This window comes from Melanerpes formicivorus, unplaced genomic scaffold (genome assembly GCF_026170545.1).
Source record: "Melanerpes formicivorus ecotype bairdi unplaced genomic scaffold, bMelFor1.0.p_v2 SCAF_2, whole genome shotgun sequence".
In the NCBI taxonomy this organism is placed as follows: Eukaryota; Metazoa; Chordata; class Aves; order Piciformes; family Picidae; genus Melanerpes; species Melanerpes formicivorus.
The window spans coordinates 38,482,375-38,509,908 of NW_027142354.1; the positions used below are offsets into that span (position 1 = coordinate 38,482,375).

Sequence of the window (27,534 nt, forward strand, 5' to 3'; positions counted from 1 at the left end):
TCCTGCTCTTACCTGTGCTGACTCCCTGGGAAAGAGCAGATCTCTGCAGAGGCTACACACTGAAGCCCCTTTGTTCCCAAAGGATTTTTCAATCCCCTCCCTTGTTCATCTCTGCCATATAACACAGAGACACAATTCCCCCAGAAACATGCTGCAACACCTCTGCACCTGGCCACCACTTTCTGCTCCTTGTGGGACCAGAGATGAGGATTTCCCCAGGAGGCATGGCAGGATGGGTCGTTCTGGCTCAACCAGGGCCTGAGGCACCCTGAGAAATAAGATCTCTGCTCTTCTCCACCACTGCAGTCAGTACCACTGATCAGGGACACTGCACTTTTCATCACAGCCCATTCAGAGGTGGGATGCTGCAAGAGGCCTCTGCACAGTACAGACCAACTGCACCTGGACTGCTGGGAAAACTGAGGCACTACGTGAGGCAACGACGTACCCAGGATTGACCACAGCACAGCAAACCCAGAAGCCTCAAGAGGAGCCAGGCATGCCCTTCCTGATAAAAGGGGCAAAGCTCCTTCACAGGGAAGCATAAACCCTGACACAACTGTAGCAAGCCTTTGGCTCCTGCTTCCTTTGCCCAGGTTCTTCCCACTCTCTGTAGCAGCAGCACGCAGTGGAGTGGTGCACCTGTGCTGAAATCCTCTGGTGGCAGTAGACCTGAGGCCCAGGAGGCTCCCAGAGGTCTATCTCAAGTAGCTAATATCAGCATCGGGTAGTTGCAGCTCCTGAGCCTGGAGCTGAGCCCTCAAGGAGCTGTTTCTGGTTTCTGCACATGGTGTCTCTGTGATGAGGCACAACCAGCCCACTTTCCTCATCTATGGCTGGCTCCCCAAGAGGAATCCACAGGGCTGGGAAAGGTCACCCTGGCTGAACTAACTGCCCTTGGATGGGATTTACTGGGAAGGAACAGCTTGTATCAAGCAGGCTGGGAGACAGAACAGCAGCTTTCAGTTCCTTGTGTGTATTCTTTCTCCTTAAGTTCTGCTTAACTTCTGCTTGGTGGGAGCCAAGAGTAGGGCCCTGACAGGGGTTTTGAACAGAACAACAAGGAGAGGAAATTAAGCCAGATAAACACCAGGAACACAACAAAGCAAAGGTTAGGCACAGGAGGGAAGTGGAAGAGCACAGACATGAGCCATGGACCTTCCTGCCAGTGTTCTCATGCTGGCTAGCTTGTGTTCCCCTGGTCTGCAGAGCCCTGACCACTTGGCCCAAGCAAGCTCAGCTTGGGAGTGCAGCTAGAAAGAACGGGACACTGGCTACCAGCTGCTCTGGAACCCTGCATGGAGCCAGACTGCAGTTCTTCCCCATGGGAGTGCCCATCTGCTCCTCAGTGTTTCATGCCTTGGGGCATCCCTTGCCCCTTCTCCTTGGCAGTCTGCCTGGTCTGCATTCCTGGCCCTTGTGGGAGCAGGGTGGCAATTGCTTACACTGGCAGAGAATGACAGGCAAGCATATTTTGGACCCAGCTGTCTGCTCAGGGGCTTTGGCAAAGCCTTGTAGCGAAACAGGACCCTGTCCTGCCAGCCCGCGTTTCTGCGGTGGGCAGATGTTGTTCCTCCCTCGCCCCCCTTCTTCACCCAGCCCTGCCACCCCAACAAATGGGGTCTTGGGCTGAGAAGCAGTATCGTTTACAGGGAGCATGTGTTTGGCTTGGAAGGAGGGGGCATTTAAATGGGCAGCTGGGGTTTTCTTCTTGTTGTCCCCATGCTCTAAAGCTGCTCCTGCCATTTGGGATAGTGGCAGGTCCACGTGGAAGAAGCTGAGCAGCCCAGGCTCCTCTGGAAGAAAGAGCTGAACAGTTCCCGGAGCGGGAAGGATCCCAAGCAGGGTAAGAATGACCAGGGGAAGAGGTGGGGAGCAGAGTGGTACCCTTCAGTGTTTCTCCCCGATCACCCTCCCGCTCCCAGAGGTGTGCGGACACCTCGAGCACCATGCTCGGGTCAGAAGATCCGAAGTGTGAGGAGCTCCTGGGCACCGCATGATCCGCCAAGGTACCTCAGCGGGGGGTCGGAGGGTCCTGACGATGCTCCCACAGGCTCGGGGGGCAGCATGCCCGCCCCGCCGCTGCCCGCCCCGCTGCTGGCCGCCCTGCTCGCCCGCCTGCTGCCGCTGGCCCGCCAGCGCCTCCTGCCGCCGCTCCGCCGCCTGGGCCGCCGACTACGCTCCCGGGAGAGCCGCCAGGCGCTGCTCACCTGCCTGCTCTGCCTCCTCAACCTGCGCAAGAAGGTGGACGACTGAAGCCGGCCGGGGAAGGGAGGGGAGAAGGGCACGGCCAGAGCACCAAGCCTCTCTGCCGCCTCCCCTGCCCGCCGCGGAAGGAGGATCCCGGGCAGGGGAGGGGACGCGCCCCGGCGGGGGCGGGAGGGTCCGCCCAGGCAGTCGAAGCCCGGGCGGCCGCCCGCTCCTCGCCGCTCCGGCCATGGGAGCGGGACTGCTGCCCCCTGCCCCGCTGCCCCCGGCCACGGGGCCGCCCCGCTGAGCGCCTCCGCGAGAAGGGGCGGCCCCGCCGCCGCCGCCCGCCCTGGGGAACGAGCCGGCGCCGCCCGGGCGGTCTCCATCACCCGCGCTCTCGGCCGGCGGGGGCCCCGCGCTGCCGCTTCGCCCCACGGGACCTGGGCCGGAGCCCCTGGTTGTCCCTCTGCGCGCCGGTGGCGGCGGGAGGGCGAGGATGTCGGGCAGCACGGCGAGGAAGGTGCAGCCCTTCACCATCAGCACCAAGCTTTCGCTGCCCAAGTGTGCCGCCGACTTCTCCGGTAACGCCTGCCCCGGTATCGCTCTCGCCTCTGCTCTGGACAGCCACCGCGGCCTCCGCCGCACCCTCAACGAGCGTATCTCCCTCTACCTGGCTCAAGCCCGGGCCAACCCCACCGCCCCCGAGGGCCAGCCCCGCAGCCCCAGCGACGATGGAGGGACCGACGAGGAGCAGCTCAACCGCAACTCTCTCGCCCGCTCCATTAAGAAGATCACGCTGTCCAACTGGCATGGGGAGGCTGGCGTGGGGGACGCAAGGGGACCTGGGGACCTTGCCGAAACCGGCGATCAGAGGAACCACAACAACAATAACAGCAGGCCAGGGAAAACTCAGTTCAAGGTAAGTGCTTCCCGTCCCTTGCACCCTGCTTTCTCCCAGTCTTCCCTGCAGTTCCCCGTTCCTGACGAGGCAGCATTTGGGCAGGGGATCCCTGCTGCTTTTTCCCCGCGCCCTCCGGGCAGCACTCGCTACAGGGCTCCTGGAGCAGCTTCTTTTCCTCCCGCCTCCCCCCACGCACTCCTCTCTACTGTCAGGCTGGAGGGCAGGACGTCTTTGCAGGTTTGCCTGGCGCTAAAATAAGCCAGAAAAGCTTTGCCCCAGAACCCGGCTGTGGAAAGCTCAGCTCTCGGGATGCCTGCGATGATGCAGTTATGTACGGGGAGCTGAGAACTTGCTCTTCCGTTTACCGGGGGGGGAAACCGAGGCCAGGAGAAGGGAAGTGACTCATGGAGGGCCACACAGTCAGACAAAGCTGGGACAAGGCTAATAGCAGGACCCAGGGCTTCCAGCACCCTACCCTCCAAGTCTGAGCGCTGACAGGCACAAAAGTCTGAATCCATCAGTGCCGGCGCTCGGGAGACCCCCTGTGTGGCTGCGATGGGGCGGAAGGCAGCTCAGAAATCTCGCTGTTCCTGGCAAGAGCAAGCAGGAACTCCTTGGGATCTAACCCTGACCCGCAACAGCTGGTTCCCCGGCGGGATAGCCGCTAGAGAGAGCCTCATAGTCCACTGCCAAACCCTCGTCCTCATTGCCAATAAAGGCCAGGCACGGCCCTACCAGGGCAGCCGCTTCCGCCGCGCTCGGGCAGCTCCGCGCTGGGCGGCCGGAGCCTGGGGAGCCCAAGGGGCATCGTCGGAATGAGGGGTCCCATCTTTCTTATGAGGGCTAGGCACGGTGGTGTGGTGCGGGGCTCTTGGGAGGCTGCCAGGATCGGCCCCTCCTGCCTGTCCGGCCTGGGGGGGATCGGGCGGGGGGGGCTAGAGCTGGAACTGGGGAGGGGAGCATGCTGCGAGGTGGGGCTTTGGGAGGGAGAGGGAGAACAAGGACGCAGAAGGCGGCGTGCGTTAGGCAGGAAGGTAGCCAGAGGAGAGAAGGGAACACCGTCTCCCGGGCAGGACACGTTAGGGCTTTCTCAAGTGGGGCCACAGCCTCTGCCTCTGTTTCCTGTCCTGTAGGGGTGAGGGAGTCCTCCTTCACGAGCAGCCCAGGAGGCTGGCCCCCCTCGTCTTGCTCATAGGAAATCACTGGCACCTACACTTTAATGGGAACGTGGCAGGCGTGTGTGCTGCGTTATTTTTGCTTTTAACAGGAGAAAGAAGCATTCACGAAGGAAGCAGCAGAGGCTGCTTGTACTCATTTCGTGTGTAACTTTGCTCACATTGTGAAGCCTGGGGTCCTGGTAGGAAGCAGTTGGCATGGCACCTTATGGATGTCAGGGAAGGCACTGCTGCTTCTCCCAGCCTTCGGGTGCTGCAAGAGTTTGTTATTTTGCTGGAGTGAGCACCCAGCTCCAGCCAGAGGACTTGGAGGGGGGAGGCAGTCCCAGTGGAACTGCTCTGTGGGAAGGATGAAGTCATCCTTATGCCAGCAGTCCTGTTTTCCTGCAGCTGATGCATCATGAGATGAGGACTTTAAATAAAACTCCTGTGTCACCTGCAGGCATGTTTCCCATGGCTAAGCCCGGGGGGAGAGGGGGGGATGGACTTGCAGGCTGCAGTCATCATGAGACACTGCTGCCTAGAAAAGAAGCTTCCTAGGGTATTATGTCTTATAAACAGTTTACTTTTAGCTCCCCACTGTTCCCTAAACGGGCATCCACACCTCTCAGGCTCCTTCCCCTGCAGTCAGGCAGGGAAATACTTTCTTGGCTCTAGCTGCACCTGCTGGGCCATGACTCAACCTCACTCCTTGCCCCACTCTTCCTTCTTGGGATGAGATGCTGTGGCATGGTGTGGTGGTCTGTCCTCTGCAGCCATCAAACAGGGTTTGCAGGCCCCTGGAAAGGTGTGGTGGTGCCGGTGTTCCAGGGATTATATGGTTGTTAGCTGTTGACCTCTCTGGAGACATCAGCTCTAGTGCTGGGGCTGCTATCCACACTGAGACTCTCCTGCAGTCCTGCAGGGATAGAGTCCTGCTTTACCTGGGTTGGTTCTTCCTTGGACACCACTCTGAAGTGGTGTGAGTGGTGGTGGTGGTCTGGGTCTGTCTGTGGCTGATTCACCACCCCATTTGCTGTGGTCTCACAGGAGGGGGTGTCAAAGCAGTACACATTGCCCACCTCTTTGTGTTGCCTTGTCCATTCTTAGACAGCTGTTGACAAGGTGGCCCAGGGGTGGGAATGGCAGGAGGTCCCTAAATTGGCCTGTTATATCTGACAGCCCAAGAAAGGATCCATCTGTAGTGTATGAGAATGATGCTCCTTGTGCGTGATCCAAACAATCTCATGCACCTCTCCTTCTGGGGCTGGGTTCCATTAATGATAAGGTTAACCTGGATTTCATTCTGGACCTCCTCCCTGTGCCTGGCTACAGCACCTGGACTTCCTTTCTTCTGCTGCCATTCTTCACCCCATCCCTTGGGAGCCCTTCCCTGTGAGCCAGCCACCCCTTGCCTCCCTGCTAGACCAAGGTCAGGGGCTGGCAGCTGAGGTGATTGAGATTCTCACTGGTGGAGTTAATATTCTCCTAGGGCCTTGTGCCTCTGCTTTGCTGTTCTGGAGGAGGGCAGGGTCTCTCACACCGAGCATCCTTAGATGACCAGAGGCCAGTGGTGACCACTGAATGGGTTTCTGCTGATTTTGGAGGGGAAAATAGGGGATGAGTGTGTGACATAAAATGGAGAAAGTGCTGAGCAAAGCAAGCATAGGAGTTCTTGCCTCTTGCTTAATCCAGGCAGGAGCTGCCGATGGTGCTCAGAGGTGCCTGGCTCCAGTGAGGAGGGATTTGCAAGAGCTTGGCCAAGCAGTGTTTGGGTACTGCCAGCAGCCTCCTCTGGCCCAGGGGGAAGTGGGTGCATGCTTCTCCACCCCTTTGGCTGCTGGGATGGTCAAATGCTTCCAGGCTCACATCTGTGCCTTCTTCTAGGTCTTCCTCAGAAAGGATGTGGATGTGGAGAATGAGCAGCAGGAGGCTGGGAGCCCCCGGGCCAGTAGTTTCTGCTCTTCAGTGGAGAGAGGTTCCCCTGTCTATGTGGTATGTCCCCTTGCCCTCTCTGTTTAGGAGGATCTGACCCAGGGGCACAGCATGGGGCTGATGGGCTGCCTGGGCATGACTGGGGCCTTGACACTTTAAATGAGTGAGGGGAGAAGCTAGGCAGGCATGACAGGGCATGGGATCAGCCCCCAGGCCAACACTCAGAGGTTTTATCACTTCTAAGGGATCCAGATTGCAGACTCATCCAGCCCTGGCCATGTCAAGAGGCTGAAGACCCCAGGGTTTTAGCAGGGCCTGAGAATCTGTGCTGCTATTTAAAAAAGAAAGAGGAGACAGGGGATTTCTGTAGTTGTTGTGGTTAGGCAGAAAGGTCTTGAGAAGCAACTCCCATGCTGTCAGCAGGGCAGCACATGCCAGAGTGCTTAGAGAGCCTGAAACAGTTGCCTGAACTCCACTGCTCTGCAGGCTTCTGGGAAATTGTGCCCTGGTGGGCTCAGGGGTGCCTGGGATCCTTCAGGGCAGCTCTCACCCAGCCCCTTTGGGAAGGGAGCAATTTAGTCTCAGGATCAATTTCTGCTTGGTGAGAGGAAGCAGTGAACCCTGCACCTTCAGGTTTCTCCTGAAGATGCTGAGGGTCCTGTTTGCCACCAGTTAGTGTGTGGTCAGGTGCGCATCTCTGGGCAGCAAGTTAGGAAGTGAGTGCCCAGGTGGCTGTGCAGCTCTGTGCAGCTGCACCAGGGGCTGAACTTGGAGAGGAGCCAGCTCCTTCACTGGCTGACCTTTGCTGTCACCCCTGGGGGAGCTGGAGTCCTGGTGGAGAGTTTTGTCAGCATCCAAGGTTGAGTCCTGGGGAAGATGCCGAGTTTTCTGCCCCTCCACCATCAGTTGTTTTGAATGGGGGTCTCCAAGTGCCCTATTTCATTGAGGACCTGCCTTGTGGTCCCCCTACCCCCTGGAGGGACACAAAGCCTCAGGCTGGAGAGGCAGCAAGTGCCACATCCACCTCAAGAGTAGGCACAGGGACCAGCCCAGGTGCTGGGTGACATCCTGGAGTGACCTAGGGATGAGAGACATCCTGGCAACCCTGGTCTTGTTAGAGGGGAGCTATGCCTTGGCATGCTGGGAGAGAACCCCAAATACGTCGGTGAAGGAGAGGGAATGGAGATGAGGCAGGCTGACATACTTTATTTGGGTTTCTGAAACACTCCTGGGAGGTGATGGGCAGGGCTCCCTGGGGTGGCACACTGACCCCTCACCTCTGCCTGCCCCAGCTGGCAGGACCCCTGGCATCATCGCCTCGGAAAGAGAGCCCCAAAAACAAGGAGCCCATGGCAGCACCAAGATGCAGCAGGCGAAGCGGCGCAGGAGCGGCCCCCTTCCTCGACCTGAGCCCTCTGGTAGCCCAGTTCAACCGGGAGATGCTGCAGGTTAGGCCGACCAGGTTGCCAGCCCAAAGATCTACATGGGGAGTGCTGGGGGGGCCACAAGCAGCCTTTCATATGAGCTATGGGGTGGGGTGCGCGGCAGGGAGGGCTGAACTCCCGGCCCCGAGCGAAGCAATGGTTGTGGCATGAGATCATGTTTGGCCGCCTCTCCCTGGCTGTCGGCCCCAGGGAGAGGGGGTCAGCCCACACCAGGGCTCTGCTTCCTCCCCACATGTGCGTGCTCCTCCCATCTTTCATCCTTCTCCTCCCAGCCCCTGTCCCTCCCCAGCAGCGTGGGAACGCGGATGGCATGGGGTGACTGCTTCCAAGCTGGGGAGGGTGCATGGGTACTTGTGCTGCAGAACAGGGAGAAGTGGTGCTTCCTGCAGGGATATCCCACCCAGACACTCCCAGTCTGGCCTGCCCTGGGGGGGCCTCAGCTTCTGCTGGGCTGGGGCAGATGCTGGAAAGAGGCGAGATGCCACTCATCTTCCTATTTCTGTCACCGCTGATGCCATCCTGAGTCCCTTTGCTGGCCTCTTGGCACTTGGAGCAACAGAGTTGTCAGTCAAAAAGGTCCCCTCTGGTCCCTGTGGCAGCTTGGGAGGGGTTTGGGCTTGGGTCTCTGGAGCTGCATCCTCGGGGTTCTGGCAAAGGTGCCTGGCCACGTGGATCTTCCCACATTGCAGGCAGAGGGCTGGGTGCGAGGCAAGCTGCGGGACCTGAAGGACGGCTGCAGCCTCCAGGACTGGGAGGAGGTGGGTCAGACCTTGCAGCGGGACATGAAGGATTTTGAAAACACACTGATAAAGCTCAACCAGGTGAGGTGGGGTGGCGTCACGGCTCCCATTCCCTGCAGCGCCTGCATCCCCCAGCGGAGGGTCTCTGGGAGCTCCTGACACTGAGTGGGACCCTTGGCCCCACAGATGGGTGAGCAGCTGATGTGGCGGGCAAACCCCAGTGCTGAGACGGTGCAGAGGCAGCTGCTTGCCCTGCGGGACCAGTGGCAGCTCCTGAAGCAGACAGCCACCAGCCAGAGCAAAGCTCTAGGGGGTCTGCGGAGCCTGCAGGACTTCAACAAAAAGGCTGAGCAGCTGGAGGCATGGATCAGACACCAGGTACGGGATGCTGGGAGCATGGTCTGCGGAGGGGGACAGGCTGGCTGTCCTACCGCCTTCTCACACCTTCCTCTGGCCCAGGAGAAGAAGCCCTCTCTGGCAGCCCTCCTGCAGGAGAGCCTGGACAAGATCCAGCTTACTCGCCGCATCCTTGACTTGAAGCAGGTGAGAGGCTGCTGGAGGCTGCCAGTGTACCGGGGACCCCAAACCCCATGGGACTGGGGCCTGGCACAGATCCCTGAGGTGTGATGCTGATGTCTGTCTCTCTGCTTGGTCCAGGAGGAGCAGCAGTTCCAGAGTCTTCACAAGGAGCTGAACAGCTTGGCCCAGAAGCTGGAGAAACAAGGCAAAAGTGAGAGCCGGAGCATTTCAGCCCGGCGCAAGCACCTCAACAAAACGTGAGTAGAGGATGCACAGGCTGAGTCCAGCACCAGAAGCCAATGGGCTGGGAAGCAGGACACCAAACTTCCCACCTGCTTCCCCTTGGCCCAGCTCTGCACAGGTCCCATGGTGGGCATAAGCTGCCCTTCCACCTCTCCATCTCCACCCGTACAGGTGGTTGCGGCTGCAGGGGACCCTGAAGGAGCACCATGAGGCTCTGCAGCTGGCCCTGGAGGTGGCTGCCTTCCTCCAGCAAGCAGATACCCTACTCAGGGCCATCCACGCCAAGGTACCAGCACTGAAGCCAGGGTCAACCTGTTGTGCAGCTGTTGCATGGGGAGAGCAAACCTAGGCAGGCAGCACCTTGTTCTCACCCGCTGTGTGGGGGCTGCTGTAGTCCCAGCACCCTGAGCATGGGCCTTGGGGAGAGAGCTAGGGAATGAAGCCTGATGTAAGAAGGGGAGCTGAGGCAACAAGTGCAGCCTTGCAGTGTCCCTTTCTGCTGGAGCGGAGAGCAGGGCCCTGTCATCCTCTGGTGCTGACTGCAGCTTCTTCTTCTTACAGCAGAGGAGTGTCTGTGGTGTAGGGAAGCCAGGGGAGGGTGAGCCATGCCAGGATCGGGATGTCAGAGACATAGCCAGCCAGGTGATGGTAAGTGCAAGGCTCTGTCTTGTTCTCTGAGCCCTGGGGAGCATCCCAACTGAATGAGGATGTGTACCTTCTCAGGTCAGCACTGGCACCAGCAGGGCTGGGGTTTCAGTGGGCACCACATGGGCTGTGCAGGGCTGTGTGATGCCCCCTGGGTGCAGTAGGGGACTGAGATTGTCATCTGCCACCTCTTATGCCCCACAGGGCTGATGGTGGGTTGCCATCACACACTTGGACCATGTCCTTAGTGACACATCCCTTGTCAGCCCTGTCATTACTCCCTGGCTGCTCTCTCTCCTCCAGATGCTGGATGTGACCGTGTCCCAGCTCCTCAGTCTGCAGCCCAGCCTGGCAGCCCGAGTCACCCCCAAGCACCGAGATGTCAAGGAGAGTTGGGTGCAGCTCCAGCAGATGCTGAGGTAGGGCACAGCCCAACATGAGCCCTAATGCTGGAGCTAGAGGCTTGGAGAAAGACCTGGATTAGCATCTGTCAGGCTCTCTGAGGCAAGATCTCCACTTAAAGTCACTCTTTTCTCTGTCCTCTGCTCCCCTATGCCTCCCTCATGCTTCTTTCCCAGGTCAGAAAAGGCTCCAGCACTGGTGAGCAGTTCTCCAGGAGGCAAAGCGGTGGCTCTGAGTGCGGAGCCACAAGGAGACAACAGTGGTTGTGGAGCTGTGGGGAAGGAATCAAAAGGCAAATGGACAAGAGACCTCAGAAACACAGTAAGCGCTCCCTTTCTTTGGGCATCTCTGGTGCCTCTGCCTCAAGAGGACAGGGAAGCTTGGGAGAAAGGGGTCTGGGAGTTGGGCAGAGCCCAAGCCATGCACATCTGTCACCTGCCCCCACTGTTTACGGGAGGTGATAAGTGCCAGGCCTGGGGCAAAGCAATGCACAATTTGAGCTGGCAAAGGAGGAATGGAAACTTTCATGCCATAGGTCTTGAAGGATGTGCCAGAGAAGATGGTGGAGCACAAGACAAGGGAGAAGAGCAGCCTTGGCTCCACAGCAACAGTGCAGACCCCTCACAGTGGGGACAGCAAAAGGTACTGACTTGTGGAGATGGCTGTGGGGAGTGGGATGTATTCAGACAGCATGGGGGGGGCTTGTGTGCAAGAGGGACCTAGCAGTCCTGACTGTCCCCCTCTCTGCAGGCAAAAGAGAGAGACAGAAGCTGAATGGAGGATGCAGCAGCCAGAGGCCCAGGTGCATGACATCTGTCAAGCAGTGAACACAATAATGTCTCCACAAGAGCCCCCTTTGCTTCCAGCCTGGCCAGGGGAGCCAGTGTCAAAGGGACTCTTTCCCTGACCCACTCTTGCTGCTCATGGACATGCACGCTTGTGCATTCATGCCCATTCCTGATCTGGGTACTAATGCACCATGTCTTCTCTGCTCCTCAGCTGACTGTGCCCCTGCACAAGGACAGCATGGGTCCCAGAGTACTTCCATGTCCAGTGGGGGATGTGGAGAGCCTGGAGGCAGCACGGACACAGCAGGAGTCCCTGGATCCCAGCCCCAGTGCCAGGGCTGTGCTCTTGGTGAGTCCCCTTGGGAGGGAGGGGCGGTACAGCAGGCAGGGCCTGTCCTAACAGCCCATCCTGTCTCCTAGGAGGGACCAGCGCCAGGGGGGGGCCCAGGGAACCCACAGGTGGAGGCCATGCTGCGGGAGTTGGGGGAGCTGTGGGAGGACCTGCAGAGGAAGCACCAGGAGAATGGCGCCGTGCTGCGGGAAATCGATAAGGTAGAGGGAGGCAGGAGTGGGGTGGGCACGGGGGCATGCCCCACTTGTGGCTGCCTTCTGAGAATTAGGCAAGCAAGGCTGGTGTCTGTGGCGATCAGAGCTGCAGCTTTACCACCTGCATCTCTGGCTGGCCTTGTGCTGCTGGTGGCCCAGCTACCCACAGAGGTGCGGCAGCGTGCCTTCTTCCTGCCTTGAGTGGCTCAGAGCCAGGCTGGTGGGCTCCATGTTCTCCCCACTCTCCCCACAGGCACTGAGGCTGGTGGGGGAGCTGGATAAGGCTGAGCGGTGGCTGCAGGCCGTGGCTGGATCACTTTCAGAGCCAGCCACCATGAGGAGCCCAGCGGAGCTGCGCAGGGACCTGGAAGAGACAGGCCAGCTGGAGAAGCAGCTCCTGCTGTGCGGCCTTAGACTCCAGGCACTGCGGGAGGAGGTGGTGGGTGAGCCACCCACTGAGCCGGAGGCAGCAAGGAAGATGCAGAGGAAGGTGGAGATGGTGGAGGATAAGTGAGTCCTGGAGGAAGATTCCTCCAGAGAGGTCCCCGTAGTGGATGGGGAGGAGGATGCTCACCCTGAGGACACACTCAAGGAGGTGGAGGGAGGAGGATGCTTGCCCCAGGGAGGTGCAGAGGGTATGTCAGTATCTGTGACAGGCTCCTGTCCCCACAGGTTGGCACATGTGCAGACAGCCCTGCGGCGCCGAGCAGCAGACCTGCGTGACTCCCTGGTGCTGTCTGAGTTCCTGCAGGATCTGCAAGAGGAGGAAGCACGGACCTGGCAGGGACCTGCAGCGGTGAGCAGAAGGGTCAGGCATCCCTCACCAGTCTCAGGACTGCCCAGCACTTGAGACTGACCCTTGGGCCAGTCTGTGGCTGGCAGGAGGACCCAAGAGGTTCCCCTTTCTCAGCCAGCTGCCTGGGCAGTTGCTTCCCATCTCACTCACGCCCAGTGTTTCTGTTGGCTTCAGCCAGGGAGTGGCCATCGCAGCTTGCAGGGGTCTTTTCCCCTGCTTTCAGCCCAGGCTGGACAGCTGCCAAGCAGCAAGGACATAAGCCACCCTTTGGGAGAGCTGCAGGAGGCCGTGGAGATGCTCAACGATGCAGCAAAGGAACGAGAGCGGGTCATGGAGGTTGCAGCAGAGACAGAGAGTCTGGAGCACCTGGTAGGGGATGGAGGCAGGAATCTGGGGATGCACTTGGGTGATCCACCTAAAGCTGCTCATGTTGGCTAGTTGGGATGGGGCCTGCACTTCAGCTGGTGCCAGTGGGATACATGGAGACTGCTTTGTGTGAGGCTGCTATCCTTATCCATCCCGTGGCTGGTGCTTCCTGCTCTTTCATAGGTGTGTGGCAGGGTGCCCCCATGCTGGGGTGGGCTGAGGCCACATGGTGAATGGTGGCACAGGCAGTCCCATGCCAGGGTTTATCTCTCTTCCCCACCCTGCCCATCCAGGTAGCAGAGGTGACCCCACTCCTGGAGGCTCTTCGATGCAGAGCTGAGACACTGGCTCATGACACTGCCCAAGCAGAGAGAGGCTTCACTGTGGTGAAGAGCGAAAAGGATCTTCAGGAGCTGCAGGGCTTGCTGAATCAGCAGCAGGAGATGGAGGTGAGACCCAAGGAGCAGAGTGTCTGGCTGTGTCAGTAGTGAGGAGGTGTCCCAGCTGGCTGGGACTCTCCTAAGGAGTTGCTGGCCCCTGGACGCCCAGGTGTCATAAGCTTTGGCATGCTGCAGCAGGCTGGGCTGGAATTTTCTGGTGGAGCTGAGCCCTGTCCTGCTCCACTCCCCTCTGCCAGCACAGGCCAGGCCATGGGAGCAAGCTTGCATCACCTCCCTTGTGCCAGCTCCTGGCTGCCAGCACCTCACTTCATCTTCCTGCCAGTGGGGAGGTGACTCACATGAGCAGAGCAGGGAAACAAGGCAGCCCTCCACTCTGCCAGTCCAGCCCACCAAAGGTGGCTCTGTCTGCTTCCAGCGACCCCTGTTCTCACGTGCTTCCTTCCATCCCTGCATCCAGCCTGGATACAGAGAGGTTGGATGAATCCTGAACCTTTTCTGCCTTGTGATCTTTAGCGTATGGTGTCAGAAACCCTGCAGGGGCAGCTGGAGGATCTGGAAAGGGGAGCTGCCCGCTTGCAGGAGCTCTGCCCCACTCAGCGGTGCCCTGTCAGCCAGAAAGTGCAGGAGACACTGCGGGCCTGGGCAGGGCTGCAGGAGCTGCTGCAGGAGACCCAGGCCCGAGTGCAGCAGGCCAGCCGGCTACGGCACTTCTTCAAGGATTACTTAGCCATGATGTAAGTGGCCATGAGCCATCAGAGTTGTCTCTGTGGTGGTTGGGAGGGAGCTGGCAAGAGCACAGCATTGTCATAGTGTGGGCCGCTGGCAAGTACGTGGGCAGCGTTGGAGCTGCAGCCAATCAGGACCATGGGGAGCCTGGAATGAAGGGCTGCCTGCTGTAGCACATGGCATCTTGCCCTGCCCTGCCAGACTTGCCACTGCCCCAGTAGCTGCTTCCAGCCATCTCTAAGCATAAGAATGGCTTCTTCTGGGCCTGCAGGGCTGAGGAGGCGCTGAGTCACTCCTCAGCTCTCTCAGCCTGCTTTTCACATGCCCACAGCTCCTGGACAGAGGACACACGCGCTCAGATCTTCTCTGAAAACCCAAGCAGTCATGGCCTCCCAGAGACTCCGTGTGAGGAGCTGGAGAGGAGGATTGAAGGGAAACTCAAAGAGTTTGAGATGCTGGCAGCATCGGGACAGCAGCTGGTGTCTGAGGAGCACTACCTGAGCGCAACAGTAAGGGCAAGGCAAAGGGGGTCAGGGAGACTCTCACTGCCCCCCCAAAATCCTCTAGGGACAGTCACTGGAGGAGAGAAGCAAAGGGCTTGGGCTGGTCAAGGCAGGAAGGAGTTTCACCCAGCAATGGATGCTGAATCCTGAGATGATGTGACTGACTGTATCCCACTCCCAAAAGCCTCCTACTATAGAGAGGTGTCCTGATAGTGCCAGTTTCCCTGGGCCAGGAGTCCTTGCAAGCTGCCCAACATCTCTCCTCTCCTCAGATCAAGGAGCGCTTGGAAGAGCTGCAGAGCATGTTGGGCTGGGTGCTGGTGCGCTGGCGAGCACAAAGGTACCAGCGGGACCCAGGGAGCAAGCAGGACGACAGAAGGAACACAGAGAGCCCCTCGGGTGCATCCCCCACCAGCCAAGTAAGTACCCGGACGCGTTAAGCAGCACCAGTCTAGAGGCTGAGGGTAGCAGAGGCACCAGATGGAGTGGGTAGTGCAGCAGTAGGGCACGAGTGGTGTACCACTACCTCTGGGATGCTCGAGCAGGGCAAAGGGAAGGTGATCCCGAGAAGGTGTCTGGCCCTGGCAGCCTTTTCTCCACATTCACTTTCTTGCCTTGCTCCTCAGGAGCAGCGTGCCCCACGTGCTCAGCCCTGGCTGGAGCGTATCCACAGCCCAGTGGAGTTCACACCCTGCTCCCTCCTCAAGCCCATGCAAAGATCAGAGTCACAGCTGCCAGCAGGAATGACCATTTCCTCACCAGCATCGCCCCTCTCAGATGCCCCAGCGGGAATGGAGCATAGCTGGAGGGAGCCCAGCAGCTCAACACCTCACAGTGTGGAACCACCCAGGGAGGATATCATATGGCATCCTGCTGAGACCTCCATGCTACTGCTGCCACCACGGAGCCCCAGTGGGCTGGAAGGGACAGTCAACTTCATCCTTAGCATTGGCAAGAAGGGGGAGAAGAAAAAGATGCAGCCAGTGGCCAGCAGTGGTTGGCCAGGAGAGAATTCGCTGCAGATGGTATGTGAAGCATGATACGTGCCTTCAGCAGAACCATGGGGGTGCACCTAGTGCCTGTCCCAGGGCCAGCCACTGCCATGCAGCCAAGGCAGCTTCCCAGAGCTGTGCCCCCATGCAGACCAGGAGGCTTTGAGCTCTGTGAGGTGACCCTCATACTGAGACCCCCACCAGGCCATTTCAAAGCAATCTGCTGGGACTGTGTCAGTCTCAGGAGAGAGACCTTTGTCTGTGCTGATGCCAAGCAATGCCCAAGGACTGAGGACAAGCTTGTGCCATCCCTTTTGCCTGTACTCTCCTGCTTTGGCTCCTTGCCCACTTTGCCCTCAACTTTCTCTGTCTCTCTCTCTCTCTTCCCGCCTGCTCAGCTCCCCTCCACTAAACTCTCAGGCTGTAAAACATTTTGGAAGCGTTGCCAGGGGCTTTTAGGAAACACTTGGGGTAGTTTAAAGCGAAAGAGAAAGCCACCTCACCAGCCACTGGAAGAGGTAATGTCCACGGGGAAGGTTGCATGCCGGGCAGAGTGGCTGCATGGCGTGAACCCGCCTGCTACCAACCCTCCTGGGTGTGCCACTGTGCCCTGCTGGCGGTGGTTCCAGGGGAAACCCTCCCAGTGCTGTGGTCTTCAGAGTGTGGGTGATGAGGCATGTGAGGAGGGAGCTCAGACAGGGCTAGTTGCCGTTTGGCCCTCAGGTAAGTGTTTTTGGTGGCCACAGGAGGCATGGTGAGCTGGTGTTCATTTCTGGTAAACAGCTCCAGTCCCTTGTGCAGCCAACTGAAGGGTGCAAGGGGGTGTGTGAGGGTGCATGTTTCAAGGGAGGACTTGCTCTGGGTTGCATGGCTCATAACCCTGGGGCTGAGAGCCCAGGATTTTGTTGGGACTTGCATATGTTTGTTGCCTAAGAGCTTGCAGAGAGGGCTGTGTATGAGGAGACCTGAGGGCAGCAGTGGCTGGGCCCTCCATGCATCAAAGCTGGGTAGCACAAGGCAGAGGACAGGGGCCTGAAGAGGTCCAAGGGCATCAAGGCAGGGTGAAGGTCTGCCGGGGGGTTTTGGTAGCAGTCCTCCTAAGAGGTAGTGGGGAACACTGCTCCACTTCCTACAGGAAGAGCCCTTTTCTTTCATCCTTGCAGCTGCAGAAGAGGGGCTGTGACTGGAGTGGAGGGAGTGCTGGAAGGGACTGTGCTCAGCCCCTTCACTTCCATTTGCTTGCTGTGCTGCCTGGGGACAGGCAAGGTTGGCAGGTGTGGGCAGTAGAGGCTACTGTGTGCCACCTACAAGTGGTGTCTTAGAAGACAGAAGTCCAGGGGGGAGAGTCACATGGCACAGGCAGTTGGGAGCACCTGGGTGACTTGACCATGAGCAGAGGTTTCCCTGCCTGTCTGCCTCTTCCCTGCCTGCACTGAGGTGGGAGCAGCTCTTGGGGGGCTGAGGTGAAACTGTGCTGCTCCCAGCTCTGCATGTGCATCAGTATTTTTGACTGCCTGGCCCTGGCTCCCTGCTGGCCCTGGCACAGCGTGGAGGGTGTTTACTGTGGGGTGGCAGCGACCCAGCCATGGGAGTCACGTTTCTCTCCTCTGTGTCCCCAGGCGCAGGTGGAGGCAGGGAAAAGCTCCAGTGCGAAGCGGCCTCCTGCTGTTGTGCGTCGCCCCCCAGCATCCAGCAGCGGGACACCAGCTGCCTCCCACACGCTGCCCAAGTCTGGGGCCAGCTCCCTCTTCAACAGCCTTCAGCGACGGGAGCGGGCGAGGGCTGAGCAGGCGCAGCTGCTGACGCTGCAGGGCATCATGGGCGCCAGCTCCCTGCAGCCCACGCCTGAGGAGCACCACGGGCCCAGCAACACGTGGCCTCAGAAGTGTGGCCGGAGGAAGGAGGGGCCGGCTGCTGCTGCTGGACCTCTGCCTGGGCAGCTGCTGCTCTACGTCAAGAATCCGCTGGTGCGGGACATTGATGCTGAGTGTGGGGCAGCCTCCCGGGATCCCTGCGGCCCTCGCCCAAAAACTGTGTGTCCCCAGCTTCCTCTGGGCTCTACGCTCAGCCTGGAGCTGCCCCGGGATGCTGTGGTCCTGGGGCGTCAACAAGAGGCCGTGGCCCAGGGGAAGAAGGCAGAGAGGCAGGAGCAGAGGCAGGGCAGGGAAGTAAGGCCATGGGTGCCCACAGGCCTGCATGGGGCTGGATGGCAGGAAGAGGTAGATGTGGATGGATACAGTCCCCAGGAGCCTGACAGGAGGCTGGGAAAGCCCTCCAAAAGTGAGCAAGGAACATGGTTCGAGGAGGTGAGCTTCAACCCTAGCTACAGCCAACAAAGGGCACACCGTACAGAGGAGGAGCACTGGAGCCTGAGTCACCCCAGCAGTGCCAGTGAAAACCACCTGGACTTCAGGCTGAGACAGCTGTCTCTTGTCAGCATGCTGCATGAGCAGGAAGGGGATAAGCTGGTTGCCCAGCTGGGTCAGGATGGCAGGGCCAGGCATCATGAAGCCACTCAGCTAGAGCTTGGTCCATCCCCTGCTGGCATCCCAGGCAGGGCAGGAGCCATTCCTGGCACTGCCTGCACACAGCAGTCAGATGGCAGCAGCCAGCCTGGAGGGTCCACAGTTTCCCCTGACACCCCCACTCAGCTCTCTGCTTGTGAGTGGGCACTGGGGTCCCCAGAACCTCCCAACCCTGTGTCAAGCACCAGGGAGGTTTGCCATCCTGCCCACCGGCAGTTTGAGGAAGAGGAGGAGGAGCTGCAGGCCATCTGGGATGGAGCAGTTGAGCAACAGATACTCAGCCTGCCAGGAGGCAGTCCCAAGGCCACCACCAGCAAGCCCCTCATCCTCTCATCAGCCAACAGCGTGCTAGTAGCCAAGTTCACCCTTCCCAGCACCACCCAGCTCCTCCACAGCCCACTGGGAGAGAAGAGCCCTGGTGTGGGGCACAGTGGTAGTGGCAGCCCCAGCAGGCACGTGGTATCCCCCCGCGTGGAGGAGCTGGTGTCCACAGTCCCCTTGGATGGCCCTGGCTCCTGGGATCGACGGACGCCTGGGGAAGAGGAAAGAGAGTGCAGCAAGGTGAGAGCCAGAGGCTGGGGGCCTTCCCTTGGGGTCAGGCAGGGGCTTGGGGGACATGCCAGGCAGCAGCTGGATTACTTGCTCCAACAAAGATGACCTGTATTTGGGGACTGCTTGACTCCAGTGGCTCTTTTGCTCCAGCTGGCGGAGTGATAAAGAGAAAGGTGCTGAATTTGGGAGTCCCTGCAGCATGCACTCCCCTGCCAGCCCTCAGCCTTAGCAAGGCAGCACTTCACCCCAAAAGCCTGAAAACAGCCCAGTCCCTGCCTGGGCCAGGAAATGTCTCCTGTTGTCCCATTCCCACTTTGGCATCACCTGCTCAGAATGGATCACATGGACCCCATGTGCCTGGGGGCTGAGCTGGCACCACTGACCCCCAGCACTGCTTCGCTTACTCTCTGTCCTCTTGCAGGTCCCTCCCAGTAAAACAGAGTTTCAGATGATGGAAGGGTCACTGGAAAGGAAGCATGTGTTGCAGACAGGAGGGAGGAAGGTACATGCATGTCTGTGGGGGTCCTTTGGGGCTGAGGTGCCGGAACATGGCAAGGGACATCCAGGTTTTGGGGCAGGAGTGAAGCCAAGGGATATTCCTGGCACTACCACAGCAGTGCTGCTGGCCATGCTGAGTGGGTAGAGCCCACTGTGGCTGAGGGACATTTTGGATAACAGGCCTGTTGGCAACACAGGTGTACCCTGCTCATGTCTCACAGGCCAACTGCAGGGCCTGGGGCCTCTTCCATGCTGTGCTGATGCGGCAGACGCTGTGCTTCTACCAGGACCGCAGGGACAGCCTCAAGGTGCAGCGGAGGAGGGTGGGGTGACATGGGGGACTGGCAGCAGGGGCACCTTTGCCTCAGCAGCCAGGGAAGACAAAGATGTTGACCTCACCGTTGCTTTTGCTGTTCCCTGTGGTACAGAGCTCTGTGGTGGCCCTTCCCCTGAACCTTTCTGGGGCGGTCTGCACCCCAGATGCCGAATACACCAAGAAGACCAACTGCTTCAGGCTTCAGTGAGTCACCCCAACCTAGGGCAGCCAGGACCTCACAGCCACAGCCCTCCCTAATCTGTCCCTGCTGGGACAGACACGCCAGTACCCCCAGCCAGTGCTTAGATGAGGATTTCCTTCTTTTCCTCACCCGCTTCCCTTCATTCCCAAGCCGGCGGGGGCTGTGGTATCTGCACCCCACGTCTGTCTCATTGCTGACTTGTTTATCCCCGCAGGCTGCGGGATGGCTCCAAGTACCTCCTGAGGGCCCCTTCCCAGACCCTCATGAATGAATGGGTCTTCAAGCTGCAGCAAAACTCAGGTGAGCAGCCCTTGCTGGCAGAGCCAGGCCCCAGCTCTGTGCAGTTACCGTGGGTGTACCGCCCCTGCCAAGCCCTCTGATGTGTGAGGGGTCAGAAGAGAAGTTCCACAGCGATGTTTGATTGATGCATTCTCCTAATCTGCCTTGGAACCATGGTTCTCTGCCAGGCACAATTTGGAGGCTTTGTTTTCACACCACATACACAGTTATAATCAGGAATAGCACAACTGACGTCAGTGGAGCTTCAGCAGCAAAAAGCCAGTGTCAGGAAAATTATAATTGTGCCTTGGTCTTCTTCCATCTGCTCTGTGGGGCCTGGAAACTGCTTGCCTGCCCTCTAGGCAAGGAGACTTGCAATGCTGAGGTTTTCCTGCTGCTTTGCCCATACTCAGAGGTGTTCAGGCTCCACCATGAAATCTTAGGCTGGTTGGCAGGACCAAGAGCAGGTGCTGCAGCAGAAGATCAGAGGGACTAGTCATGGAACACAGGCACCCAGAACTGGGGCTGGCTCTATAGTAGAGTCTTGTGTGCTGTCATCACCCAGTAGGATGTTTGCTGTGTCCTTAGGATTCCCAGAAGTGGATTACTTCCAGGTGGCAACAGCACAGTGTGTCGAGGGCACTGGTGGTGCTGGGGGGTGAGTAGCTAGGAGCCTGCTAGCCAGGTCTTGTTACAACTCCCTCCCATGCTTGCTGGTGTGTGTTGCTCCAGCAGGCCATTGGTGGGCCAGTCTGGTTTGCTCAATCTGCTGCTTTCCAGTTTCAGCAAGGTTCCTAGCCCCAGGAGCTCCCACCTCCAGGGACACCATCAGGTCACAACCACCAAGAGCCAAGAGTTCGTGCTGCTACCTCGCTCAAACACCCAGCTGCAGCGGTCTCTGGGCAGCCAGGATGGCCTAGAAGATGGGGCTGTGGCAGCAGCAGGTGATTTTCCTGCTTGGCTGGGCTTCTCATGTGCCTCCACTCCTCTCCCCAGCCCACAGGGGTGCAAGAGAGATGACTGGGGGAACCCATTCCTGTGTGGGTTCACCCCACCACACCAGTGCACAGGAATAGGGTTTGGGGGAAGGGGTAGTTAACTTTCTTCACTTGCTGGGATAACCACACATATCCCTGTCCTCTTTGGGGCTGATACAGGGCTCTGCTGTGGTGGTTTTGCCTTGTGATATGTTTCCATTCTGCTTCAGAGGATGCTCATGGGGCTGGGCACAGGGAGCAGCAGTGGTCACCCAGGGGGTCTCCCGGGCTGTGGGACAAGAGCTGCCCAGAAGATGACTATGGGCTGGTGGCTAACAAGAGGAGGTCCTACTCCTTCACCTCAGGTATGGCACTGGTTTCACTGTCACTGCCAGGAGGTGGCACCGCTGCCCCTGTCCCAACAGACACCCGAGGGCAGGTATGATGCTACTCCAGCATCCATCCACCCACTCCCACATCCCTGCACCTTTGGCTGCAGCCCCGCCTTGGGTAGGGCGGGGGGGGTTGGCAGCACTTGCTGGCACTTGCTGGCACTTGCTGCCCTCCCTGCTGACTGCTCCCTCTTGCAGCCACCTACCAGAAGATTACCCCAGTGGCCGTGCCCAAGGAGCCAGTGGAGGCCGGGAGCAGCTACTCAGTCACACTCTATATTGGGGAGCAAACACCAGTCATGCCCCGGGCACGCTGCCACTCCTTCGTGGCCCAGCCAGGGACCCCACGGGACACACCAGGGGAGAAGACCCCCACCCAACCTCGCCCCAAGAACAAGTCTGTCTTCAAGAAGTTCTTTGGGAAAAAGGAGTGAGCTGCAGCTGAGGGGGGAAAAGGCCCCATCCTTCCCCTTTATCCTGCTCTCGGCTGCCATCCTGGCATGATCTTTGCTCCCAGCACCAGCTCACTGCTCACCACCTCCCAGGGGAGACAGGCAGTGGGCAAGTGGCTCCACACCAGCCAGCCCCAGGGCTGCACAGCACCCCAGCCTCTGCAGCCCCCGGCCTCAGCCTGGCGCTGAGCCCCACTCTTGCCCACCCACCAAGTGCTCTCCCTGGGTGCCACCGGCTTCCCTGGCATCCTGCCAACACCCAGCACAAGCAGGGGTCTGGAGGGGGTTGTTTTTATTAAAAAACAGAACAGATGCTTAGTCTGAGAGCTGCTTCCTCCAGTAGCACTTGTTAGTGCTGGAGGAGAGGGACCCTGCAAAGTGATCAGATGTAGAGGACCACTGCAGCAGACTTCAGTCCTTCTTGAAGAGAAGCCTGAGTGCTCTGATGCCTCTCACAAGGATGCTTTGTCCTGGGGCTCCTCTGTGCCTGCACCCAGACCAGCGCATTCCAGTAGGTAGTTGGGCTCCTTTTCCTTGACATGGGAGCTCAACAGGGGAGCTGCTGCCTAGAGAGCAAATCCTCCTGCCTGTGAAGCCCTGCCAAGCCTCCTCAGCTGTCCTCTCTCACAGCCCTAGGTTATGGCAGGTGCTTTGTGCCAGGGAGAGGGTCAAAGGAGTGTGGCTGGACCCTCAGGGCTTTCTGCATCCCAGACATTTTGCAATAACTTCACTGAGTCTATACCAGGCACGTGCCTGCCTTCAGTGGGAAGGGGAAGAAGAAGCTGGTCCAACCTGCCCTGAACATGCAGCAGCCCCAGGGAGAGAAGAGGAAGTTTCTGGGTCCATGGGCAGCAGAGCCTATCCTTGGCAGACTGCAAAGCTTGGCCACACACACCCCTTGCCTTCTCATGCACATCCTGGGGCTTAAAATAGAAGTGCTGGCTGCAGCCCAGCTCTGCAGCAAGGACTGGTAGAGGAGAAATGCTCCCACCACCCTGTCTCCCCACCACCCCGCACAGTCCCTGGAGCTGGGGACAAGCAGTGAGGTGGAGGTGGGCACACCAGTATCAGCAGAGAAGCATTTTCAGCGCTTCCCCTGAGCTGGGAGGAAATGCTGGCGAGGGGTGCTGCCATGCAGGCAGGGGATATGCTTTTTGTGTTCCCCTTGTGCCTTCCCGCCCTCCATTTGGCTTCATCGCTCTTGGCTCCAGCACTCGTTTTCCTCCAGCAGCTGTCTGCACTGCCTTAATGGGAAGAGATGAGAGGGATGGCAGTACTTGCGGGGGGGTGGGGGGGAGGAGAGGGGTGCCCTGGGAGGGGGCCACCCCCAGCTGGGCTGGGGTGGAGGCCGAGGCACGGCATTCGTGGCTCCAGCCACACATACCGTTAGAGCAGCTGGTGGGCCGGCGCCAGTTCATTCCTGAGCAGCTGAGGGGCCCGCTAGAGGGGGCAGTGGGTGCAGGGCGCCCTGCTGAAGGCTCCCCTGCCAATCCATCACGGGTGGGGGCTTAGCAAGTGTCTCACTATGGTCAAGTTCAGTACAACAGTGTGGTGTGACATGTGCCACCAGAGAGGTACCCCCATCCCAGGGACGATTCTGGTGCCCAGGGCTGCCCTCCTTGCATGGGCTGCGTTGTCTCCCTTGGGATGGTTGGCAACCTCCAGCCTACCCTCTCTCCTTTTCGGCGTCGGGGGTCTGGCCCTGCTACAACTCACTGACGAATCGTGCTTCCAGTTCCTATGGCAGAAGCCACTTCCCTCCCTTCGCTAATCCGCCCGTGCATGCAGCCTCCACCTGCTGAGCCAGCGGGAGCCGTGCTCAGCCGGCCCCAGCCAGTGCCAGAGCTCTGAAATTCGCTCTGATTGGAATCTGCCGGGCAGCAGAGCCTCCACACCCCGGTCTCGCTGCCGCAGGAAACCCCGACCTTGCTTGGTACCAGGCAGCAAGGAGGCTGCAGACAGCATCAGCTGGCACCAGAACTGCTGAACCCTCAAGGTAAGGACCAGGTGCAGGCAGAGTGCAGGCGCAGCAGAGAGAGCAGAGCAAGCACTGTCCCTGTTGTGCTTTGTTCCCCTGGGTACCAGGGAGGGGGGCGGCTCCAAGCCCCCCTCATTTCCGAGCCAAGGACTTGCGCCTTATTTTGGCTGCAGAGCAGCCCTGCTGCAAGGTCGTCCTGCAGTCGGGGGCCTGTGCTGAGCTCCCGGAGCCATCGCCCACTGTCTCACTCCTCCACTCCGGGAGGACAGAGGTTTGGGACCCTAATCTGGACCCGAAGTTTTCCTGTCATGCCGCAAAGAGGTTTCAGAGCCTGGCGGGGGGATTGAAAGGGGGGAGCAGCAGTGGTAGGGCTGGTTGCCGGGACCCTCCCTTCCTTACCAGGGCAAACTCGCAGCCCGGCGATGCTCCCACCTGGAACAGGGTTCCCCGAAGGGCTCAGAGGGCCAGGAGGCGGGGAGGCACTGGGAAAGGCACGGGACAGCCTTGTGCCATATAGCAGTGGGGTGACCCCAGCAGCATCCCTCTTCCAGCGAGGAAGAGGGGCTGGGGTAGAGTGGAGTGCGAGGCAGGGTTAGAAACACCGGGGCCCGGGCCGGCGGCACCGGGGCCGTCGCTGGCTGGGACTGAGGGCCGTACTGCACCCGTCTGCCCTGTGTCCTTGACGTGGCAGGCAGCGCGCTAGGACCTGGCGAGCCCCAGGCAGGCATTGCTGGCAGAGCTCTGCCTGAACCGTGCAGAACTCTGCCCGAACTGCCAGGTTCCTTGCCAGCCGGCAGCACCGCGGGAAGGAGCCTGCCAGCTCCGGAAAAAGCACATGTAAGAGAGCGTGGCTGTGCCCGGGGGCCACCCCGCGCCGGGCGGGAGCTCCCTGCGCTGCGTCCCAGCGGCGGGGAGGCGCCCGGCCGGAGGGCTGGGGACTGCCGGTTGTAAACAGGGCACGGGGTGAAGGGCTGGTGCTGTTGTGATGGGAGTGGGTGCGGGGGCAGAGCGGGCATCCCGGCAGCGCTTTGGGGAAGCCCTGGCACCTGTCCGGTGGCAGTGCAGGGCAGCTGGGGTTGGGGTGCTGCGGAGATGGCAGGCTGTCCGACGGGTGCTTTGACCCCAGCATGCTCGGTCCTGCGTTCCTGCATGTGGTGAGTGCTGCTGCCTTCCTCTCTTCATACGGTACCCCCTATGGGGCTGGGCAGGGGACCCGTGCTAGGAGATATGGCTGGCACCAGGACAGTGCCATGGGGCAGCAAACACCTCCCTTCCATCCCGCCAAATCCCCAGCCTCATCCAGCAGGGTATGGTGTTTGGCTAGCCTCTCTGTGGGGATGTCACCCCAGGACTGGCATGACCACCATTTATTGGCCTCTGTCACATTCTTGTGTCACTGTTAGCCTCACTGAGCTCTAGACCTCTTGCATTCCCATATGTTGCTGTATGGCCCAGGGTGAGCCTGAACTGCAAGTGATGCTGCAGGGGAGTCCTTCCAGTTCCTAGAGGTCCTGGGACTGTGCTGTACCTCATCTCCCTTTCTGAACTTTTCATGCAGCCCTGTCCATCCTGTAGCTGGGCACTCTCCCATGACCCTGTTTATTTGTAGGCTGTCTGCTGGGAGTCTGCCTTCTGCCCTTGGTCCTTCTTCCCTAGACATGGCGTCCCAGCTGCTCATGGCATGATTTGGCCCAGTGCAGAGCTTCCAACTGCTCCCAGGGCTCAAGGCTTAGCCCAAGGTTTGTTTGCAGGAGCCTGACCTCGTGTGCAGGGCAGAGAGATGAAGGTACAGGCAGCTTAGGGTTCATGGCATGGCCCTTGCCCCTGCATCCATGGTGCCTCTCAGGTCAGGGCACTGACCTGCTGCCCCGATAAGGGTCTTGTGTGAGAGGTGAGAAAGGAGGATTCTTGCCACTGCTCCCTGTCCCTATGCCCTAGTGCTGCTTCAGGGAGGGAGTGAATGGCGTAGAGGCTGTGCTGAATCAGGAAAGGTAGGGAATGAGAGAAGTCAGCATAGCCAGGTAAGTGAGACTCATCTGTCATGGCCCCCAGGTGCACATAGGGAAGGTGAAGGGAGATGCAGTGGAGGAGCATGACCATGTGCTGTGCTGACCTGCTTGCACTGCACTGACCGTCTCATTCACAGGCATAGAAGGAGCCCCTTAACCTTGACATGAGCAGCCAGAACATCCTTGAAGACAAGCTGGGTGGCACTGTGAGCAATGGGATGGGGGATGCAGGCAACAGCAGCAAAGCAGCCTGTCCTGAATCAGAATGGGCAGCCTTGGTCTGAGCAGCTGGCAGCAACAAGCCAGTCCAGGGCTTAATGGGCAGCCAGACTTTCATGGAGCTCTTTTGCTCCTCAGGAAGCTCAGATTGTTGCAGGGATCTCGGCACCTCCATGACTGCTACTCCAAAGCAGCGACATCACAGCAGCAGCACCGGGCACTGCACAAAGCTCTCCAACTCTGCCATACATCCCACGACACAGCACTAGTGAAAGCCATGTAAGGCTTTTCCACCTGCTTGAACCAACAGAAGATGACAGATCCTTTGAAAAGAATGAAGAAAACAGGGAGTAGGTGATGCCTGCAGCTTCTCCTTAGGAAGGTCTTTGTGGGAACCCAGCCATTGCTGTTGTCAGGGCTGACTTTCCCCTTCTGTCTTGACAGAAAGGAGATTTACTGGGTGTGGGTCCCAGTGTTAGCAGACCAGGCTGATTTCCTGGAGACTCTGAATCACAATCAGCTGAGGACTGAAGTGTCAAATCAGTCTTAGGTCATGAGATCCTTGGAAGGTAGTGCCAGGAGCCCTCTTCTCCCTGAGACATTCGGCAGTGGCGCAAGGATGCTCCTGGCTGCCTTATAGCCCAGGGCTGTGAGGGAAGTGAGCTGTCTGAGGAAGTATGCCTTGTGCGTTTCCCCATCCTATCTTACCCTATCCCAACCCATCCCATCCTATCCTTTCCCACCCCATCCTGTCCTGTCCCATCCCAGCCCTCAGATGGCCAGTCAGGCCCCCTTTCTCTGTGCTGCAAGCACAACTCCACAGGACAGGTATTGTGTTCAGAGTTATTGACATCGTGTTGTGTCCTCTTGTGATCTATCCTGGGTGACAGCAGGACCCAGAAATCAAATCTGTTTCCTAACACTTTGTGCATGGTATAGAACCGTAGAATCCTTTCAGTTGGAGAAGACCTTTAAAATCAGCAACTCTAGCCATTTTCTAACTCCACCAAGTCTGGTGCTACACCACATCCCTAAGCACAACATATCTGTGTATGTTACAGGCAAATGCTGGCCAGCTTCTTTGCTCTGCCTTCAGACCAACAACTTGAACTTCTGCCCTTGGACTTCCCTGACTATTGCCTAGCTTTCCTGGCTCTTGCCCATCCCCAGGCTTTTCTCTGTGGTACAATCCTTGGCTAGCACAGCACAGGTGCCAAGCCCACACTTTGGGGTGCCTGGTCCCACTTTGTGCAGTCAGTTCTCAATGACCGTGATGCCCACAACACCCTGCTCCAGCCCACTGCCACCTCTTCCTTGCGGTGGACCTGGGGTCCCAGCGCCCGTGCCCGGAGGGGCACCTTGTGATGCTCCCCGGCCGGGAAGAGCCGGAGCTTCTCCCACTGGCCAGCAGCTCCCTGCAGCCGGGGGTACGCCGTCGCTGTGCTGCCTCTGCTTTCCCACCCTCCCTGCCTCAGGCCGCGGGGCCACTTAAGCATACAGCAGACGGGCTAAGCCCTTCCCCGTGGGCTCCCCGTGGCCCTACTCTCCCGGGGGTGGGGGCCGGGGCGGGGGGTGGCCTGCGGGGAGGGGGGTTGGAGGGGACTGCGGGGGGGGTGCGGCCAGCAGGGGGCAGCACCGGTCCGCGCGCCTCCCTGCGATCAGCCCCAGTACAGATCCAACACGGACACCAGCAGAGCCCCACTCGGAGTCAGAGAGCTGTGCAGTAACAGCAGGCAGGTGTTAGAGGCAGATGCTGCCCTCCCAGAGACAGTGGAACTCTGCCAGGGTCCCCCCAGCATCATGAGCACAAGGCACTGCAGGCTCCTGGTCCCTCAACCCCGTG

At 59.2% G+C, this 27,534-nt stretch overlaps 2 protein-coding genes across 3 annotated transcripts in view; both read left to right on the forward strand.

Annotated features, from left to right (window-relative positions):
- The first annotated feature begins 2,347 nt into the window (after nt 1-2,347).
- LOC137450544 (spectrin beta chain, non-erythrocytic 1-like) lies at nt 2,348-21,798 on the forward strand. 2 transcript variants are annotated; one of them, XM_068157187.1, is made up of 33 exons: nt 2,348-3,109; nt 6,133-6,240; nt 7,473-7,628; nt 8,315-8,446; nt 8,552-8,743; nt 8,825-8,908; nt 9,023-9,141; nt 9,299-9,413; nt 9,689-9,775; nt 10,076-10,191; nt 10,351-10,495; nt 10,710-10,816; nt 10,925-10,976; nt 11,174-11,311; nt 11,383-11,514; nt 11,762-12,018; nt 12,181-12,304; nt 12,479-12,673; nt 12,964-13,119; nt 13,585-13,805; nt 14,129-14,306; nt 14,573-14,719; nt 14,927-15,325; nt 15,691-15,810; nt 16,912-18,378; nt 18,791-18,871; nt 19,089-19,175; nt 19,296-19,387; nt 19,600-19,685; nt 20,253-20,322; nt 20,445-20,608; nt 20,872-21,006; nt 21,232-21,798. In XM_068157187.1, exons 1-33 carry the CDS (start codon nt 2,687-2,689, stop codon nt 21,465-21,467), a joined length of 6,321 nt encoding a protein of 2,106 aa, XP_068013288.1. In that variant the 5' UTR covers nt 2,348-2,686; the 3' UTR covers nt 21,468-21,798. The 2 variants fall into 2 exon arrangements, with proteins under 2 accessions (XP_068013288.1, XP_068013297.1); XM_068157196.1 differs by lacking the exon at nt 15,691-15,810 and having other exon boundaries at nt 2,361-3,109; nt 12,461-12,673.
- A 1,498-nt stretch (nt 21,799-23,296) lies between these two features.
- The window catches only part of SLC29A1 (solute carrier family 29 member 1 (Augustine blood group)), a 37,388-nt gene continuing 33,150 nt past the window's right edge, over nt 23,297-27,534 (forward strand). Inside the window, exon 1 of the mRNA XM_068157257.1 lies at nt 23,297-23,481. The gene's annotated coding sequence lies outside the window, so the exon portion shown is untranslated. The remainder of the gene's footprint in view (nt 23,482-27,534) is intronic.

What these genes read in the sequence shown, in the direction of transcription:
- LOC137450544 (XM_068157187.1), top strand. Translation starts at nt 2,687, where the DNA reads ATGTCGGGCAGCACGGCGAGGAAGGTGCAGCCCTTCACCATCAGCACC. An exon ending in ACATAGCCAGCCAGGTGATG is followed by an intron (nt 9,776 to 10,075) that starts GTAAGTGCAAGG and finishes TCTCTCCTCCAG; the next exon opens with ATGCTGGATGTGACCGTGTC. An exon ending in CAAGCTGCAGCAAAACTCAG is followed by an intron (nt 19,686 to 20,252) that starts GTGAGCAGCCCT and finishes CTGTGTCCTTAG; the next exon opens with GATTCCCAGAAGTGGATTAC.